The 19,967-nt window shown below is 41.0% G+C and overlaps 1 protein-coding gene across 1 annotated transcript; it reads right to left on the minus strand.

The window, feature by feature from the left end:
- Positions 1-1,770: 1,770 nt before the first annotated feature.
- LOC133531648 (zinc finger protein ZFP2-like) lies at positions 1,771-19,072 on the minus strand. Its single transcript, XM_061869986.1, has 4 exons — positions 18,842-19,072; positions 6,436-6,577; positions 4,844-4,903; positions 1,771-3,878 (listed from the first exon to the last, which is right to left on the minus strand). The coding sequence occupies exons 1-4, from the start codon at positions 18,968-18,970 to the stop codon at positions 2,758-2,760; spliced, it is 1,452 nt and encodes a 483-aa protein (XP_061725970.1). The 5' UTR covers positions 18,971-19,072; the 3' UTR covers positions 1,771-2,757.
- Between the last annotated feature and the right edge of the window lie 895 nt (positions 19,073-19,967).

The raw sequence follows: 19,967 nt of genomic DNA on the forward strand, positions 1-19,967 counted from the left end.
TGCAAAATAGTTATGGGAGCCCAGACGGGGGAGATGCTGGAGATGAAGTAAACTGCGATATCAGTTGAACGATGAACATTTATTGTGTTTTTTTTGTTCTGTGCTCTACAGCATTCTTTTCGAATTTAGCTGGTGGTCCTGGCTGTGAGTGGGAGGATTCCTGTTTTGGGCCTCCCGAAACACTGATATTGGTCTTGACGCGGGCACCCGCAGCGCCCGCGCAGTCATGTGTTACCTATTTGTATTTATCTAGTGTATAGCGTAGTGTGCTGTCAGCTACTCGGTGCGGATGCACCGAGTAGCGACGTGTCGTCGTGGAGTGTGGTTGTATTGCGCGGTGGTCGGCCCCGGCGGCGGCGTCGGGTCCGATTGTGAGCGTCAATTGTCGTGTCATTGTTTGTGTCAAGTCTTGTCCATCTCTCAATTGTCTCTGTAATGTAGTCAGTCGTGTCATTAAGTACGTCTTTAGGGCGTCGGACTTCTCTCCCCTTTTTTTGTTTCCGGTTGTTCACGCCCGTTCGCTGGCTCGCGGCCATGTTGGATGGGGCGGGGCTAATGTTGTCCGTCTGGGAGTGGACGGGACTTGGAGCGGCCGCCATTACGTTTTCATCTTGTAGGGGAAGTTGAAGCAGGTTGGACGATGGGGAAACTTTAGGTGGATCGGGTTTTGGGTAAGTGATGTAATTGATGGACTGTATTACTAGTGGGTTGGGGTGGTGTGGAGCGTTATCAAAGTAGTGACGGGAGGCCTTGCGGAGGAATTGGTATACTGTGTGGCTTTGGTGGTGGATATCGGTGGTGCGTGCGTACCATGGTGCATTGAGGATGCGTCTGAGGACTTTGTTTTGTAGTGTTTGTAGGGGTTGTAGCCTTTTTTCACCCAGATAAGTGAAGGTTGGGCAGGCGTATGAGAAGATGGCCTAACAACGGTCTTGTAGAGGTGCAGTTTGTTCTTGATGGACAGCTTACTTTTTTTGTTGAGCATAGGCCCCAATCTCCCCAGTACAAATTGGGCCTTTGCTTTCACCTGTCTGAGGTGGTGCCTGAAGGTGAGTTTTTGGTCTAGTGTGACACCAAGATATTTGACCTTGGTGCTGTATGGGATGTGTTTATTGTGGAGTGTTATTGGTGTCATGTTGGGCTTTGTGAATTGCGTGGGGTTGAAGATGATGGCCGCACTCTTCTCCGGGTTCACCTCGATCCTCCAGAGTTTGCACCATTCCCCAAGGGAATCGATGGCGCTCTGGAGGTTCTTGCGGATCAGAGTGGTGTGTGTGTAAAAGAGTGCTGTGTCGTCAGCGAAGAGTGCTAGGTGTACTGGAGGTGTGCGTGGGATGTTGTTTGTGTAGAGTGAGTAATGGTGAGAGTGCTGATCCCTGGGGAACCCCTGCTCGGATGGGGTGTTGAGACGAGAGCGACTTTTCTATTCTGTAGCGGAATTGGCGTTCCGACAGGAAGTCTCCCACGAGGTGAAGGAGACGGTCTGGCATGCCTAGCCGGTATAGCTTGTATACCAGACCAGGGTGCCAGACCCTGTCGAAGGCCTTCGCTACGTCCAGAAAGATCGCTCCCGTCTTCAACCCACTAAGCCGAGAAAAGCCGTCCAAGACATGCTCGACGATCCTGTGGACCTGGTGTACGCAGGAGTGTTTGGAACGGAATCCAAACTGCTCCTGGATGAGGATGCCTTCCTCATGGCACCAGGTCTGGATGCGAGCCAGGACGACCTTTTCGAAGAGTTTCCCCAGGGAGCTCAGCAAACTGATGGGTCTGTATGAGGTTGGTTCCGTTTTTGGTTTCCCCGGTTTGGGGATTCCGATGACAGTGGCTGTTTTCCAAAATTTTGGGAAGTGACTATTGTGAAGGGCTGAGTTGAATATGTCGGTAAGTAGGTTGATGTGAGGTTCGGGTAGCATTTTGAGGATTTTGTTTGGGATGTTGTCTGGTCCGGGGGCTTTCCGGGGTCTCAGGTTTCTTGTGTGTAAGAGATCGTCTGGCATTACGGGGCGTAGTGGGGGGTCAAGTAGGGGGAAGGATAGTATCTCTTCGGCGGAAGATTCGATGAACGTGATGTGGTCTTGGTCGATAGTTTTAGTGTTGGGGCAGCATTGTTCTGCCAGACTTTCTGCCAGACACTCTGCCTTTTCTTCATCTTCGAAAGCTGGTGTTGGGTGACCTGGTCTGTATAGTGGGGGTATTGTCGTTACTTGATCTGCTTTGAAATACTTCGCCAGCCTCCAGTACGCTAAGTGACTCGGCGAAACATTCCCTCGCAGATCGTCAAATTCTTTTGCCCTGAAAACGGCGACGCCCAGTTTGACCTCTCTCTGCAAGGCCCTTAGGGAACGCCGATTTTCAGGAGACGGGAATCGGGAATAGTGTCTAAGAGCTGCGTTTTACCTAGTAGTCTCCTCAGGCTCTCTGGGAGGGGGCGGCGATGTATGTCGTCATCTGCAACCTCCCTTGAGGCCTCTCTGTACAGAGGCGAGGTGGCTAGTGTACAGGTCAATCGCATCGTCAGTCTGTTGTTTGGTCATGGTTGGGGACGTAGTGATGTGAGAGGTTGCCTTGAGGAGGCCTGCCTTCACTTTTTCCCAGTCCGCTACGGTCCTGGTATTCGGTGGGTTACTGGGGGCTAGACCTAGTCTCAGAACGACTGGCCTGTGATCTGACTCTAGTTCGTGGTGCACTTCTATAGAACGCATCGTCATCGATACGTTCTTTAGGAGTGCTGTGCCGGCGTCACGCCGAGGTTATTTAGGTCGGCGGCGCGCCTTGATTGGTTGGTACTAAGCGGACCAGCTGATCTGATGATAGAGACGCACGATCATCGGTAGTTTGTGTCGACTGCGCATCACGCCGACTGCACTTCGGTCGTCGACGACGGCGGCGCGCCGGCGCAGAGCACGAGTGAATCACTTTATGGGCATTTAAATTAGATCTCTCTGTAAATTGTTTTCCACAAATTTCGCAACAGAACTGTTTCACCCCACTGTGGAGCCATTTATGCCTGTCTAAGTGATCCTTCCGGGTAAATTGCTTGTTGCATACTTCACATATATAAGGTTTCTCGCCATTATGAATACGTTCGTGGCAGCTAAATGTGAACAATGATTTAAAATTCTTGTTGCAAAGTTTGCAAGCGTACTTGTAGTTTCTTCCTAATTTCCCTTCCACGTGAGTTCGCATGTGATGAATAAGAGAAGATTGTTGGCCAAACTGTTTTTTACATATTCCACAATGAAATGGTTTTTCACGAGTATGCACACGTACATGCGCTAATAAGTTTCCTTTTTGTGTAAATCCTTTGTTACACATGCTACAGGTATAAGCCTTAGCCGCATCCGCCGCATGCGTTAGTTTATGACTAAGTAAACCTCTTTTTTGTGTAAAACTTTTGTTGCATATATGGCAACTGAAAGGTTTCTCCCCTGTGTGAATCCTGTTATGAACGATTAAAGACGACGTCTCCCTAAATCGCTTGTTACATATTTCGCAGCTGAAAGGCTTTTCTCCTTTATGAACACGTTTGTGGACGACTAATTGCTTAAAACGTTTAAACTCACTGTTACAAACTTCACACGAGTAAATCTTGCCCTTGTTATGTACTTTCATGTGGTTGATTAAATTTAGTTTTTTTGCAAACTGTTTGCGGCAAGTATCGCAGGTGTAGTCTTGTAGGTCAGCGCGGCCAGTGGGGTTGAGAGCAGGCGCTTCCTCCACACTGTTGGTTGGGCTCGGCTCGCGGTGTGATGACGCGGGACACGGCTGGCTCGCATACAGCGCTTCATCGCTGCTGACGATCTCTTCTTTTGCCAGTTGTTTCTTTTTAGTGAATTTTGTCTCTGGCTTAGTGTATTCTACTTCTATCTTTGTGACTGTAACAAAAAAGTGTTTTTTACTCAGAATTAATTCTCTCCGTGAACTTGATTTGAAATAAACTTAAGCGCTGTACTTAGATCATACTGAAAGTTTACTTTCTGTTATTTAACTTTTTGGTAAGGAAAAATTTGAGTATCTACAATCATTTCACAATGGGTATATATTTATATATGTATGTATGTATATTTATGTATCATATTATTTATGTACGTATAATTTTATATAATTTTGTGATTTTTTTTGTCATTTTACTCTGTATTCTGACCCTGCACCAATTAGGATCTTTCGGTTTGGCTCATGGTTGACTGGTAGAGAATGCCTTCTGGCATTAAGTCCGCCATTTGTACTCTTCATGTATTGTGCAATAAAGTTTAAATAAATAAATAAAAATAAATAAATCGTGTACACCCAACAACACAAAGATACAATACAACACAATTAACAAAGATTGAACCTCTTTAACCGTTATGAACTTATGACAGCACTTTGATTATGAAGAAAATAAAAAAATGTCACACTTGAATGAGATACGATTTTTCAAAAGTAACCAGGCTTCGGTGACATTCAATTTGCACGTCACCACAATGTCACGTGTCCGTCTTAGGAATTTTCAATCTGACGGTCTCGTGACCTGACGCGAGTTTAACATTTTTTCCCCAAAAGTACACAGCGACGCTATAGTTATTTACGATACAAGTGCAGAAAATAGGAAATTCGCAACGAGTGGTGATAAATTAAAACACGACCGAAGGGAGTGTTTTAAATCGACACGAGTTGCGAATTACCTATTCGCACGTGTATCGTACAACGTTTTACAGTACATATGGCTCTTTAAAGTTTCGACATACGCACGGAAAGTGCTCATTCCCGCACGCGTGCGGGTAAGTAGCGCCATGTGTACTGTAAAAGAAGTTTTCACTTCAAAAACAAAGAGTCGAGTACATTAAACTTAATAACTTACGTATGAGTGGCTCGGCTTCTCCGTCATCTGACTCTTCTGATTTCACGGAAGGTACTTCTTCTGAAATAAAAAAAAACACTACTAAATTTCATTGAAGTGGTCTCAAATTATCCTCCCTTCTTTAAGAAATCTTGCATTTATTAAATTAAAGGAATAATGAAAAAAATCACCACTTTGGGCCAGTTCGGGCTAGATTCGAACTGTCGACCTTTTGGAACAGCGGTCCAATCGTTTGTCATTTCAATTTTTTTAAGTATGTACTAACATACTTAAAAAAATACATACATACATAGTGGTGATTACTGACTAATTCTCAATATAACTTGAGACTTCAGTGCCATTAAGATAAAACATTATTTCATTAGATGTCGCTACGCGATGCGCCTCCCTTAGTCAAACAAAATGGAAGCAATGGATAAAATGCGCACGCTAATGGTAAGGCGCATGGGACGATGTTTAAGCGAGACAATGCTATGCGGACTTGCGCGTATTATAGCGAAATTCCGCTCGCACGACGCGCGAATCGGATTAAGTGTGCCAAGCGCCTAAGCTTCTGTAGCTCAGTTGGTTAATAACAATTGGTCCAGTGATTGAATCATAGAAACACAAGAAACCCGAACCGACTTGTAATAGATTTTGTTCCCAGTAGTGCCCTTTTCATGAAAAATAGTTATTATTATGTGTATACGAATATTTAATGCTCTTCCAAATAATGTTAAAGGATCTCCCTCTTAATTCATATAAACCACAACTTTATCGTTGGCTGAAAACAAAGATGTTTTATACTACAGAATCTACAGATGACCTGTTCTGCATGTTAGATAATATTAAGTAGAAGTTAGATAATTATTAAGTTAAGCGTACATTTGCATGCTAAACTAGCAAAATATGTTTTAGTACAGATATATGGGGTTATTCCCACTAGTTACCACCAAGTTGTTACCAGTGGTAACTACTGGGAATTTTTTCCCCACCTTTTACCACTGGTAACTACTGGGAAAAAAAATCCCACTAGTTACCACCAACTCGGTTTGGTGGTAACTACTGGGAATCGCTGATAATGGCGTAAGCGCCATCGACAATAAGGTCCGTTTCATTAAATAACGTCACAATTATACGAAGGAACAAACAAATCAGTCAAAGATCTACTATTTTTGATTATTTTTCATCATCAATCAAGTTATAATTCAACTAATAAGTAATTAACTTATAATTAATTCGACTAATTAATTATTGATTACAGCACTCTATATTTAGACTGTTTTTATTAGTATTGAACGCTAATCAAATTTTGCTGGGGAAAAAAAATCCCACCTTTTACCAGTGGTAACTACTGGGAAAATAAAATCCCAGTAGTGGTGGGAAAAAAAATCCCAGCAGTTACCACTGGTAACTAGTGGGAATAACCCGATATATGTTATCCTTAGCATCTCATTGTACCATATTTTAAACAAATAAAGTATATTTATTATATTCAGAAGGTCACAAGTTGGAATCTTGCCCGAAGCAATGTTTTTTCCTTTAATTTGAAAAAGTAACGCTGGCAGACATATCTGTTTGATAAAAAAATAGTTAAGTTTTCTAGACCTCACCTTTCACTTGTAGACCTCCCTTCAGCCGCGCCCGCAACTGGGCCTGGCTGCGCTGCACTTGCAGCTTGAAGTCGCTCGCGTCCCGCAGCCGCCCCACGCACACCTCGCAGATGCCACACTCATCATCACTTAACAATGTTAGCTGCAAGTAAATAATCCTATCAAGCAGTCATTTAGTTTGGAGTTATACTAAAAGAAGTGGGTCAGGAACAGTAGGTTCAATTCTCGATTAAGTCTTCCACAGCCTGTAAATGTGTAAATGTATAGGGATACATTTACACATTTACAGGCATCAGTTTTATGTATTCAGGCAGAGTTAATGACAGCTCTGATTGTATTAAATTACAAGAGGACATACATCGGATGGTTAAATGGAGTCAAACGTATAGGTTACAGATCTCGAAATCCACTTTGCTGCCAATATGTGTTAGAAGAGACACCCATGCAGCGCGTGTGCGAAGTGAAAGACTTAGGGGTGTTGCTGAAGTCCAACCTTCCTTTTCGAGACCATATTGTTTGAGTATAAGGCTTTCCGAAATCTGGGGTTTGTAATGAGACAGTCTCATGCGTTTACGAACATTAATGCGATACGTGTATTGTACAAGGCAATAGTCAGGAGTCATTTAGAAGGTAATGCGGCCACCTGGAGTCCACACGAGGCCAAATATAGGCTGATGTTGGAACGTATCCAAAATAAAATTATTAGGTTTATATATTTAAAATTATACGGAGTACACCCTTTTTATGCGTTAATGTATCCTACATTATTCATGTTAGGAATCGTAGGATACAATAAACTAGAAGTTAGAAGGGAACTGGGGCTAGCTTCATATATATTTAAGAGTCCTGGCAGAGGTGCGTTTGAACGTACCAGATCGGTATGTGTGGCGGCGGCGGCGGCCGAGCCTGCTGGCCGACCCACGCGCTCGAACGCAACGCCTTCGGCAGGCCCCCTTTACGCGCGCAATTCGGACACTTAATCGAGTAGCGATTGAGTTAGATTTGTTTCTTTGTTCTTCGAACGAATTCACAAGGGCCACGCTATATGTATTGTGTTACTGTAATTTGTAATAATCTATGTACTATATACCTATGTTTTTATTTTCGTTTGTGTGTCAAATTCCATATTGTCGAATTAGGATAGCCTGTAACGATGGTTGTGTGCATGTAATAAATAAAATAATAATAATAATAATTGTGCTTATAACTGAGGTTAATAAGTTTAAATTTTATTTTTCAAATCAAAAAAGGGACATGATATTCACTAATCTAAAACAACACTAACAAGTTGGGAGATTCCACTTTTTCATAATTTCAATTTTGGAACCCTCTTGCTCTATCAATATTAACATGAGTTGTTAAACAACAACTTTGCTGCTTGTAAAACAATGGTATAGAGGCCAGGAAACTAAGAGTTGCAGGCCAAGTAGATATAGAACCGGATAGCGGGATGTATGTATGTTTGTTCGGGTGGAATTTTGCAACTCAATTTTGAAGCAGATATCTTCAGCCGATTGAGCTGAAATTTTGTATACACGTTTAGTTTGGATGACAATGCATGATAAATTATGCGACGTCATTCTAAATCCAACATGGCGGACCATTCAAGATGGCGGAATAGTTATTTTTAATGCACTTCTACAATATGGGTATCAAATGAAAGGGATTGTTGACGGTAACTCGAAAAAATATGTGACGTTATTCTAAATCCAATATGGCGGAACATCCAAGATGGCGGAATAGTTATTTTTAATGCACTTCTACAATATGCGTATCAAATGAAAGGGATTGTTGAGAGTAACTCAAAATAACTAAAAAGTAAAAAATAAAATAAAAGTAAATCATTTTTTAATAAAAGCTTTTATTAAAAAAACAACACAAGCCTTATTGAGCTTACTGTGGGACTTAGTCAATTTGTGTAATAATGTCCTACAATATTTATTATTATTATTATTATTTATTTAAATGCTCTAAAAAAAAGAAAATAAAATTTTCCTTTAAAATTTTAATCATCAACTTATAACCTCATTACACACAATTTATATGTTCATAAAAGCTTGTCGCGAGGTTTAAGTACCTATAAGTATTAAATTAAATTAAAATGTTTGAAAATTTAAACTTAGCAGATCAAGTTACTTAATTAAAGAGGTACTAGTTTGTTTATACAATTAAATCGCGCGACAAGCTTTTATGAACATATAAATTGTGTATAATGAGGTTATAAGTTGATGATGAAAATTTTAAAGGAAAATTTTATTTTCTTTTTTTTAGAGCATTTAAATAAAAGCTTTTATTAAAAAAAATATACTTTTATTTTATTTTAAGGTTGATATACTCTTTTGCTGATCATGTCTAATTGGTTTAATCCTTATTGTGGAGCGTAGACTAGTAGGGTTGCTGAAGAAAGAAGCCCGTCGATAGCACACGGGACGCTCGAAGACTCGAAGCTGGAACGCGCTGGCTGAAGACTGGAACCTTTACCGCATACCGCCAAGTACCATTACCGGGTAGTGTTGTGGGAGATTAAAAACACATACTTTTGGTTTAAGAACACTGGGTAGTGTCAGTATTGAATGTAAATGTGGGAAGCGGAATGAATTTGGCCCGACCTAGCATCAATTTATAGTCAGGCCACGCCCATTTGTCACGTGGGTGTTAGGTGCAGAGTGTACTAGTTGTTTATTGACCAATCAGAGCACGTTATTACATAATAAGGTATTTACAGTATATTCTTAACCTAGTTTGTAAAACTTATGACTAACACAGTAAATTACACGTTATTAAGACAAATGAGGCATGGAAATAATTTATAAAAACACAAAAATACACAACAAAAAAAATACAGAAATTACAGCTATCTATTTACACGTTTAATTTTTACATTCCTTATACCTATTCGCGACAGTTCTCCCCCTCGTGCGTGAGCACCGTAACTCGTAGAGGAGCGTACAGGAATAAGCCGGGAAGCTGGGCAGCGGACGTCACCTGCGCGCGTGCGTACCATGGCTACTCTTATGTGGCCGTCTGGGCCGTGAAAGAGTTGTGCGATTTCGCCTCTAGACCATGTACCTTGTGGCACGGAGCAGTCGCTTATCATGACGCTGGCGCCTACGTGCAATTTCTGTTGGTTGTGATGAGAGTCGGTTATATCTGTAGCTGCAGCGGTAGATGGCAGTGGATTCGTTCGAGGCCTCTCTGATGGTAAGTCGCCCACGGGAACCTTGAGGTTGGCCCCGTTACAGGTCCGACACCATTGGCGCTTATATTTTCGATAACGAATACTACCGCGCAGTCCGACTATATGGAATTTACTTTTCAACTCGTTAATTAAGGACGAGTGATTGCCGCGGCACAGAGTGTGAAAGTGGTGGATCAGCAGCTTAGTGAAGTCTTCCTTGGCGTGTAGGACGGGTACTTGTTTGCTTCCGCCGTCTGTCACGATGACTCCAAATTCGTCTAGCTTTACTGCGATCTTGTTTAGCGGAGATTTTTTCGGCAGCGCATGCCCAGCTTCCAGGGACTTAATCTCTTCTGGATAGGCTTCGTATTGGCTCCGTTTGATCAGCGATATCTCGGCTAAGATCAAATTCCCCTTGTTTACCTCTGTATCCGTTTTCTTATATGGCATTTTGGCATTGTTTACCTCGGTGACAACCAGAACTCTAGCGGTGACGCGAACCAAATGCGTGAACTCGGAAAAACGATTTACCTTCGGCAGGTACTCGAATTCACGTTTAGTTTTCCTATTTGAGCGAACGGACCTACTCGACATGCGTTGTCGAGTATGACTTGTCGCGGCGTCGCCGGCGACTGGCGCGAACGTTCGTACTATAGAAGATCGCGGCTTATGATCGCGTTTACGTTCGGGTTTTACCGCCCACCGAGATGTTGCTCCGATTTGAGCGGGTTTGCTTCGGTCGAATGTTGACGCTATCTGCCGCTTGGTAGGTAATATCGGAGTGGTGGGCACGTTCTTAAGCGGGTCTTGGAGGCCTTCGCTCCCCCCCGCGAAGGACGTGTTTCCCTCGCCACTACTAACGCTCGATATTACCGCGGACTTATTCGACGCGAAACCGACTGTGTTCACTGCGCTCGTTATGCTATTACCGTTCGCGGGCGCGGGCGCGGCCGCGCTCAACCCGTGTAATAACCTATGGTGGCCTGCCTCGCATTGGCCGACGCCACACGCGACGTATTGGCATTTACCCGACCTACGATGCGCAGATTTTAAACAATTAAAACACAGCCGTACCTCCCTTACTAGCTGCCACCTTTCTGGAATCGTTGCCGCCGTAAACTGTGCGCACGTGTCTATCGTATGTTCCCTTTCGCAAATAGGGCACGTATTGCGCGGCGGAGTACATTTTAACGATTCCTGGCTGAGTCTAGATTCGGAGGGCGCGGGTTTTGTCTGACTACTGTCGCGGTGTTTCGCGAGCGCGACGGTAGGACATTTTTTATTTTGCGATTTATACTCATCCTCGCGTGTATGAGTTTCGTGGGTATCTGACTCCGACCCACTACTGCTACTGCTACTACTATCACGGGTAGATTCGGGGGCGCGAGATCGCGGGAGAGTTACGCTCGATCGCCTAGATCCGCGCTCAGAAGTCGCCGTATCTACAGTATAACGTGATGTGCTGTTTGGATATTTATTACACGCTTTATTATCCGCTTTGCGTGTGTGAGTTTCGCGGATATCTGATTCCGAGTCCGTGCTACTGTCACGTGAGAACGCGGGTGCGCGAGACCTAGCGAGAGTGTCGCTCGATCGCCTAGGTTCGTGCCCGAAAGAAACTGCGTTCGCTGTATTACGCGACCTAGCTGACGGCCTATGTCGGTTTACGCGTTTGGACGCAACACTAATCTCGCTCAAGAACTCCGACAACGCGACTAAGTCGGGAGTTCCGCTATTAGATTGCCTATACTTTGCCCATTCGTAACGCACTATCAGATTTAATTTGTCCACGATTTTGTTTACAAGTTCAGGCGCGTGTAGGTATTTATCTTGCCGTAACGATTTTATGGTAGCGACGGCGTTAGCGATATGCGCGGCGAAAGAAGCTATATTGCCGTTGTCCTCGGCCAATCGCGGCATACGCTTTACATTATGCAACTCGGTGAGTACTATCTCTTCCGGGTCGCCGAATTGCCGTTCTAGCGCCTCCATAATTTCGTACGGATCCTGAACTGTGTACATTATCGACTTTACGGCTGTCCGAGCCTCCCCTTTGAGTGCGCGCCTAATCCGACTCACGTTGTTGACGGCACTAAACATGGGGGCGGAGTCTTCGAACTCCGCTCTAAAAGCGATCCATTCCGTTATATCGCCTGAAAACGCGGGTAACTCGGGCGGTTTGTGAAAGATCGGCGCGTAATTACTATGCGGTACCTCGTAAAATCGCGGTTGTGGTCGGCTAGGCCGGTCGACGGCGGCGGCGGGCGGCGCGGTCTCTCTCGGTAGAGGGAATTTATCGTCGTTCGCGATCTCGTGTGGTGGTCTAGCATGTCGTCCTACCCAATTTCTAGTTCGTCGCTCAGAGTCGTCAGCCGCGACACTGCCGCCGTCAGACTGCGCCTCTATTTGCGCAATCTGCAGCCGTACTTTGGCAGTTTCGGACTTCGTCTGGGCGACGGCTAGAGCGGCTTTATGGACCTCCAGCTCGGCCATCAACACGGTTATCTGACTATCGCGATCCCTATTTACCGATTCGCGGTCTCCATTCGATGCGCGAACGGACGGCGCGCGCGGCGGCGGCGGTGCGACTACGGCGTCTTTGTTGACTAGCGTACTCGACCTACTGCGGGGTATAACCGTATCTTCTAAATCGTTTTCAGAGTTACGCACCGATTCCCTATCTCCACTAGTTCTCTGGTTGCCGCTGGTGCCTTTGCTCCACGTATTTGTCCCGCCGGAGGTAGTCTCACCTGGCGACGGGGTCGGGGTAGGCGCGGGGGCAGACGGGCCCGGGCGCGTGCGCGGACGTAGAGATCTTCCTGTCTCCGACATCCTCTTCTTTCTTGTTCACACGCGGGGTTCCCTAACTATATACAATTTACCTGCCTAACGCCTATGCGCTGACGTCACAGAGCGCAACGTCAGTGCCCCTAAGCGTGGATCCCTCGGTGCACTGAATCTCCCGCAATGGCTAAGTGCAAGGCCTAGAGCGTTCGAAAGCAGTGTGTTGGTATCACCGTGTGACACATGCAACGAAAGTTGCCAGGACACGTGAGTGGAGGAAAAACCTACAACACAGCACGGTCCGACCGGCAAGCCGGTATGGTGGGGTATGGTATGGGTAGGGGTAAAGGTTTGAGCCGAAGCGTACTTCTAGGCTCAGCGCGTTCGTGTTTCTTGTTTCTTTCTTCTTTCTGAGTCAAGTAAAATTTACTTAAAACTCAGCGCGTACTTGTTTCTTTCTTCATCCGGCTCTCGAAGGACCATTGATGTGGAGCGTAGACTAGTAGGGTTGCTGAAGAAAGAAGCCCGTCGATAGCACACGGGACGCTCGAAGACTCGAAGCTGGAACGCGCTGGCTGAAGACTGGAACCTTTACCGCATACCGCCAAGTACCATTACCGGGTAGTGTTGTGGGAGATTAAAAACACATACTTTTGGTTTAAGAACACTGGGTAGTGTCAGTATTGAATGTAAATGTGGGAAGCGGAATGAATTTGGCCCGACCTAGCATCAATTTATAGTCAGGCCACGCCCATTTGTCACGTGGGTGTTAGGTGCAGAGTGTACTAGTTGTTTATTGACCAATCAGAGCACGTTATTACATAATAAGGTATTTACAGTATATTCTTAACCTAGTTTGTAAAACTTATGACTAACACAGTAAATTACACGTTATTAAGACAAATGAGGCATGGAAATAATTTATAAAAACACAAAAATACACAACAAAAAAAATACAGAAATTACAGCTATCTATTTACACGTTTAATTTTTACATTCCTTATACCTATTCGCGACACTTATATCAAACCAAAACATAGAAAGATGTGGGTGTTGTGAATTCAAAAAGAATAACAAAGGTTATATCAAGTATAGGTAGTTATATAGGGAGTGGTGAGAGATATTCAGGACGCCCACTCAAGCGTTGGGCTGATGACATAAAGAAAACTGCCGGCATGGGGTGGCATTATCTAGCCCAAGATCGAGATGCATGGCAAAAACTGGAGGAGGCCTATACCCATAAGGGGATCCCAAAATAAAAAATCTCATGTATAATAATATTTTATTACCTGTTTTTATATTTGAATACAGTTTATATGTTATTCCTTGCAAGTGTTTAGCATGCAACACAGAAAGAACGGGTCGCAAATAAAGGCTATTTTATTTTATTTTATTTTATTTTTATGTCAAGTATACATTAAATTGAGTTAAGGGTAAATACACAGAAATTTAGTTCCAGGTTACTGAAATAATAAATTGAACATAAAAATATGTCAGATATGACACATGGAGGTGATCAGTCGAGAAGGAGGCTGACTCAACTGGACTTGGCTGGAAAGAGCTGAAAGTAGTCGCAACAAATGGAAAATCCTACTGCGAGCGCTATGGTTCTAAGAGGATTACATCATGTCACCAAGAATAAGTCTTGTTCACATAGAGCAAGGAATTGATTTTATTTTGTTCCATAATCAAACAATACAGAACAAATTTAATTCTGTTTCAATTAAAAATTATTTTAATTTCATCAAAGGTATTTTTTACTAGTATTAGGATTGTAAGCCACTAGACTAGAGGTACAAAGGATTTCTCAATCAGAAGTCTGATGAGTTGTGTCATGTATTTTTGGACTGGGTCTGGTATTCAGACAGAGTAAAAGAATTTTTGGTAGTTTGGGCACAATGGACAGATCAATTGTTGGTTGCAGGGCCTTTATCAGACAAAGCAATAAGTGTATACCACTTTATTGATGTCTCCCTTGCGTAGGGAACTATGAAAGCACCCCTGAGGCAGACATATTCACCTAGAGTGTCCAAAGCCTCAATAAAAATCAGATTAAAAAAAAATGATTTTGTATTAATTAGAGACAATAAAAAAGAAATGTCTGCTTACCACATATGACAATATAATACTGGAATTCCGGAACTGGTTCCGGAACTGGGGTTCACCATATTTTTATTCGATTTATTAATAAAAAAAACTAAAATAAACTGAAATTCTGATACTTTACATTCATCAAAGAAAGTATTGTTACAATAGAAATTATTTTGAAGTATTATTAATCAAGAAATATCAATTCATTGAGTAGTGCCGTCTTTGCACCTCTTATTTTAGCATCTTATTATTATGATCACTTTTATTCACTTTTTGGGGAAACTACGGATACTAGCAAACCATTTGATGCCCAATTTTATATAATGTCTAAATATAATGGCTGCCTAGCTTAGTAGGTAGTGGTTGTGCTTACGAAGACTAAGGTCCTGGGATTCCAATCTTAGTAAGGACATTTATTGTGTTTATAATGATTATTTATTCCTGAGTTAAGGTTGTGTTCTATGTATTAAAGTATTCATCTATAACTATTACCTTTTGTGCATTTCCGACTAGTGCCCAAAACTCAAGCCTTATCAAGAACCAAATGGGCTAAATATTTAAAATTATTTTATTAGCGATTCATTACAGCCGGATGAGCCTTTTTATCAAGTGTAAAATAATAACAGTAATGGCTCATAGACTTGGGCTGTTGATGTGCTGCTACAAGATCTGAAATTTTTCTAATGCTAAAAAAACCAAGTCTAGCATGTAAGTATCAATAGTAAAAAATCGATGGTTAATGGTGCTAGACTTGAGACTTTTGTCAGCTACGGCTAATAACCCCTCATAATGTAGTTTCGTCACGTTAAAGAGAGTTTATTATTCAAGTAGGCATATTACAATGCGCTTATGAACATCAAATTAAGCTACACGGCTCTAACCATTGCCAACCAGGGATCATTATAATGCGATATTTACTTCAAAATCGGTCGTAGTTAGTGGTGCATCAGTTTTTAGTGAGTGGGCTACTGCGGACTTACATCAACGAAGACGTGCACTGTATGCCTTGTATGAGGAACGGCGGTTTAACACGAGTGATGAATTTAAAGAACATGTCAAGCAATATTCGAAAAAGTTTAAAATAGATTGTCATATAGCTAAGCGAAATTATCTAAGTCAAAGAATAAAAAATAGTCCCAACATTATTAAAGCAACCTGGAAAGTAATCAACGTGGAGACTGGTCGCTCGAAACACAGAGTGAATGATTTTAAACTAAATATTGATAACAAAATTATAGATTCCAATTTAGAAGTAGCTAGAGAATTTGAAAAATTTTTCACTGACGTACCAGTTTTCACAACTAAGGATTTAAATTCATCACCCTCATCCGCTGTTACTCTATTAAAAGATAACGCTCCAGAGTGTTGTGGAGATTTTCATTTTGAACGTGTTTGTACCTCCGATGTAGTAAAGGCGTTTAATTCGGTTAATGTCAAAAAAACGAATGACCTCTGGGGAGTCTCTGTCCATGCTGTCAAATCCTTAGTAGAAATTATAGCGCCTGACTTAGTAATTATATTTAACAACAGTGTTGATTGCGGCGACTTTCCTGATTTAATGAAACATAGTAAAATAACTCCTTTATTTAAATCGGGTAGCAACTCTGACCCCACTAACTTTAGACCGATATCTGTGCTACCAACGTTCAGTAAGATTTTTGAAAAATTAATTCTTTCTCAATTAGTACGACATTTTAACGTCAATAATTTAATGCATAATAAGCAGTTTGGTTTTACACGGGGTCGCTCGACAACCGATGCTGGTGTTGAGCTAATTAAGCATATCTTCGATGCCTGGGAGGAGTCACGAGATGCTATAGGTATCTTCTGTGATTTGTCTAAGGCCTTCGACTGCGTTTGTCATGAAACATTAATCAGGAAACTACACTATTATGGAGTTAGAGGAGCGGCACTGGATTTACTTAAGTCCTACTTAAATGGTAGAATACAAAGGGTCGATGTGAATGGACAGCGATCACCGGGGTCATTGGTCTCTATGGGTGTACCACAGGGGTCAATATTGGGACCTTTCCTGTTCCTTATCTACATAAATGACTTGCCATTCCTTGTAAAGACCCACCATGATATAGTATTGTTTGCAGACGACACTTCACTTATTTTCAAAGTCAAACGACAGCAACAAGCTTACAATGATGTAAACGATGCTATTTCAAAAGTAGTAAATTGGTTCAATGTTAATAATTTATTGTTAAATGAGAATAAGACTAAATGTATTAAGTTTGTCACTAGTAATGTAAGGCATGTAAAAACAAGTGTCATTGTGAAGGATGAGGAATTGGAATTAGTTGATAGTACAGTTTTTCTTGGTATAACTTTAGATTCTAAACTCCAGTGGGGTCCCCATATTGCTACTCTTTCGAATAGACTGAGTTCTGCAGCTTTTGCAGTAAGCAAAATCCGTCAGTTAACTGATGTAAAAACAGCTCGATTAGTATATTTTAGTTACTTCCATAGCATTATGTTATATGGTATTTTACTGTGGGGTGGTGCATCAGATATAAATACCATTTTTGTTCTGCAGAAGAGGGCTATTCGAGCAATATATAAAATGAACCATAGAGACTCACTGAGAGATAAATTTAAGGAAATTGACATCATGACAGTGCACTGTCAATACATTTATGAGAATATTCTGTATGTGCATAAAAATATTGCCGATTTTAAGAAAAATTGTGACATTCATAATATGAATACTAGAAATAAACATAAGTTCGCCGTGCCCTTCACTCGGCTCCATAAAATTAAAAAATCATTCATGGGTAATTGTGTGAGATTTTATAATAAACTTCCAAACCATATTACTGAGTTTCCAATTAATAAATTTAAGAATCATGTAAAGCGTAAACTTATTTCTAAAGCTTATTATACCACACAAGACTACATGAATGATAAAACAACGTGGGATTAATTGTGATTCGAAATGATTAATTATTTATTATATTTGAATAATGATGATGAAATGGATATTCCAATGCATGTATTTCCTTTGTTGTTTTTATTATATTTGTTTGACATTTAGAATTTATTCTAGAAACAATCTAGACTAGTATTTTTTATACATTTTTTTTTTGTATGACTATATTTTGTGAGTTTTAGTATTAAATTTGATCTATGAATTATATTCATTAGTATTATATATGGAATAATATTTACAACATCAATAAATTGCTCTGATAATTAGATTAAGATAATTATATGTAATACTGTCTTACTATTCATAAGTGCTTGTTGCTAGGCCTACATGAATAAAGTATATTTGAATTGAATTGAATTGAATTGAACCCTACACCTCTGACCCGAGAAGATTTAAATCCCCCCTCAATTGGAGGACAGTATCACAATATGGACCGGCAAGAAACTCGAACATTGTCGCATATAGCTCTTAAGTTAATCAGTTGTATAAATTTTAGTTTTACGTTCTGTTTTACACTTTAATTTATTGATCTATTTTTTGTCTCATTTGTCTTTAGGTATATAATTTACCTACTGTGTTAGATGTATAAGCTTTACAAATGCTTAGGTTAAGTATAAAATGCCCATACAATAAAGAAAACACCTAAATCCCGCATAAATGTAAATGTAATAGTGTAAGCTGATTGGCTAATAAAGGAAACTCTGCATCTAACACCCACGTGACAAATGGGCGTGGCCCACCTATAAATAAATGCCAGGTCCGGCCACATTCATTCCACTTTCTACACTCATAATCAACACTGCCCAGTGTTCTTTTAAAACCAAAAGTATGTGTTTTTAACCTCCCAAACATGTATGCGGTAAAGGTTTCCAGTCTTCAGCCAATGCGTTCAAGCTTTGAATCTTCGAGCATCCCGCGTGCTATCGGCGGGCTTCTTCCTTCAGCAACCCTACTAGTCTACGCTCCACAAACATCTTATAATTAACATGCATTAAATAAAAATAAAAAAATACAATTTAGATTACTATAGGTTGTCAGTAGTAAACGTAATAAAATCTTAAAATTAAAGTACATAAACCCAATTCCGGAATTTTCGATATTCAGTGGTCTCAATTCCGGAATTATAATATCGGAAAATTGGTCCGAGATTCTCTAGCTCTATTAGTGAGGCGTAAATGAAGGATATGGTGGGTCAATGGGTAAGTCTTGGTAAATCAGTCAGTCTGCAGGCTTGTATCTTGAGTTACGACTTCGAATATCGACATTATCGTCCTTGGCAGTAAACTTTTCTTTTATTTCAAAACGTAACTTAATTCTAAGGTAGTTTGGCAGTATAAAACTATCCCAGTATAAAAGTATCAATTTGCTACACATATATTATTAGAAAGATTATTAAAATTTAATAATTGCTTACTTACCTGTATTTCAAAGCAGTCTTTGAGCATCTCTGCGTATATTTCTGTTTTTCCGAGGCATGTATATGACATCTTCAACTTTTTGTCCGGAGGCCTCAGCAAACAGCAATAACACGAATCCTTAAATTCCATTAACAACGATGAAAGTACCTATGCAAAATAAAATTTTTGGAGAGTTTTATTATTCACGATATATTATCTACGTCAATCAATCAATCTTTCGTGTTATGGCTCCATTAACCCCTCGTATGCGGGACCGGTTTCACAATTTGACACCTCAATTGCGGCGAGATGACGCGAGTGGAGATCGCATCGACCGATGTTTAGAAATTGTGACTTATCTTTGATTTTTTGTTGACAGCTACTAATTAAAATTGTTTTTTTCAAAACTTGGATAAACATAGCACATTATGCAATTCATTTCAATGACAATTATTATTCCAAAATATTTCATTTTTGATAATAAACTTGAAAAATGTATGATTTAGCCGATTGTGTCTTATTCATGTACCTATTTTGACATCTAGCAACTATAGTTACTCTGTGGAAACGAATGAACCGACAACCAGATATAATATGCTTTCCAAAAATAAGCTGTACTGCTATAGTTTAGTTAGAAAAAATAAAGAAAATCGCTTGATAACAAAAGTGGAATTATAACATTTTTCGTACCAATTTTCTTTTACATGTGTGCGTGTAAATTAAATGTTAAGGTGTTGCTGAAGCACGGATCCGTGCCATTTTAAAGAACTGTATTTGCTGAAGCACGTATCCGTGTAAAAACCAAAATCTATTAAACGCTTAGGCACGGATCCGTGCGATGAAAACAAACTAGTATCTGCGTAGCCACGGATCCGTGCGGCTAAATGGTGTTCTAATTCAGGAGAAAAAAACAACAGGGACATTTATATATCGGTTTCTTTTCTTTTTATTTTACTTTCTAAATACCTAGTAGGAATATTTTAAGACAATAATTTATAATAAGTATTTTAGCCAAAATCAGAAACATTCTACATTTATGTATCGATTTATACAAACCCGAAGTCTTCCCGATTCACTTCTCTCTAACAGAACCTCGTCCCGAAGCCGTAGGCTCCCTTGAGGAGTTCGTTCCACTTCAAGGGCCCGT

This window comes from Cydia pomonella, chromosome 25 (genome assembly GCF_033807575.1).
Source record: "Cydia pomonella isolate Wapato2018A chromosome 25, ilCydPomo1, whole genome shotgun sequence".
Classification (NCBI taxonomy): Eukaryota; Metazoa; Arthropoda; class Insecta; order Lepidoptera; family Tortricidae; genus Cydia; species Cydia pomonella.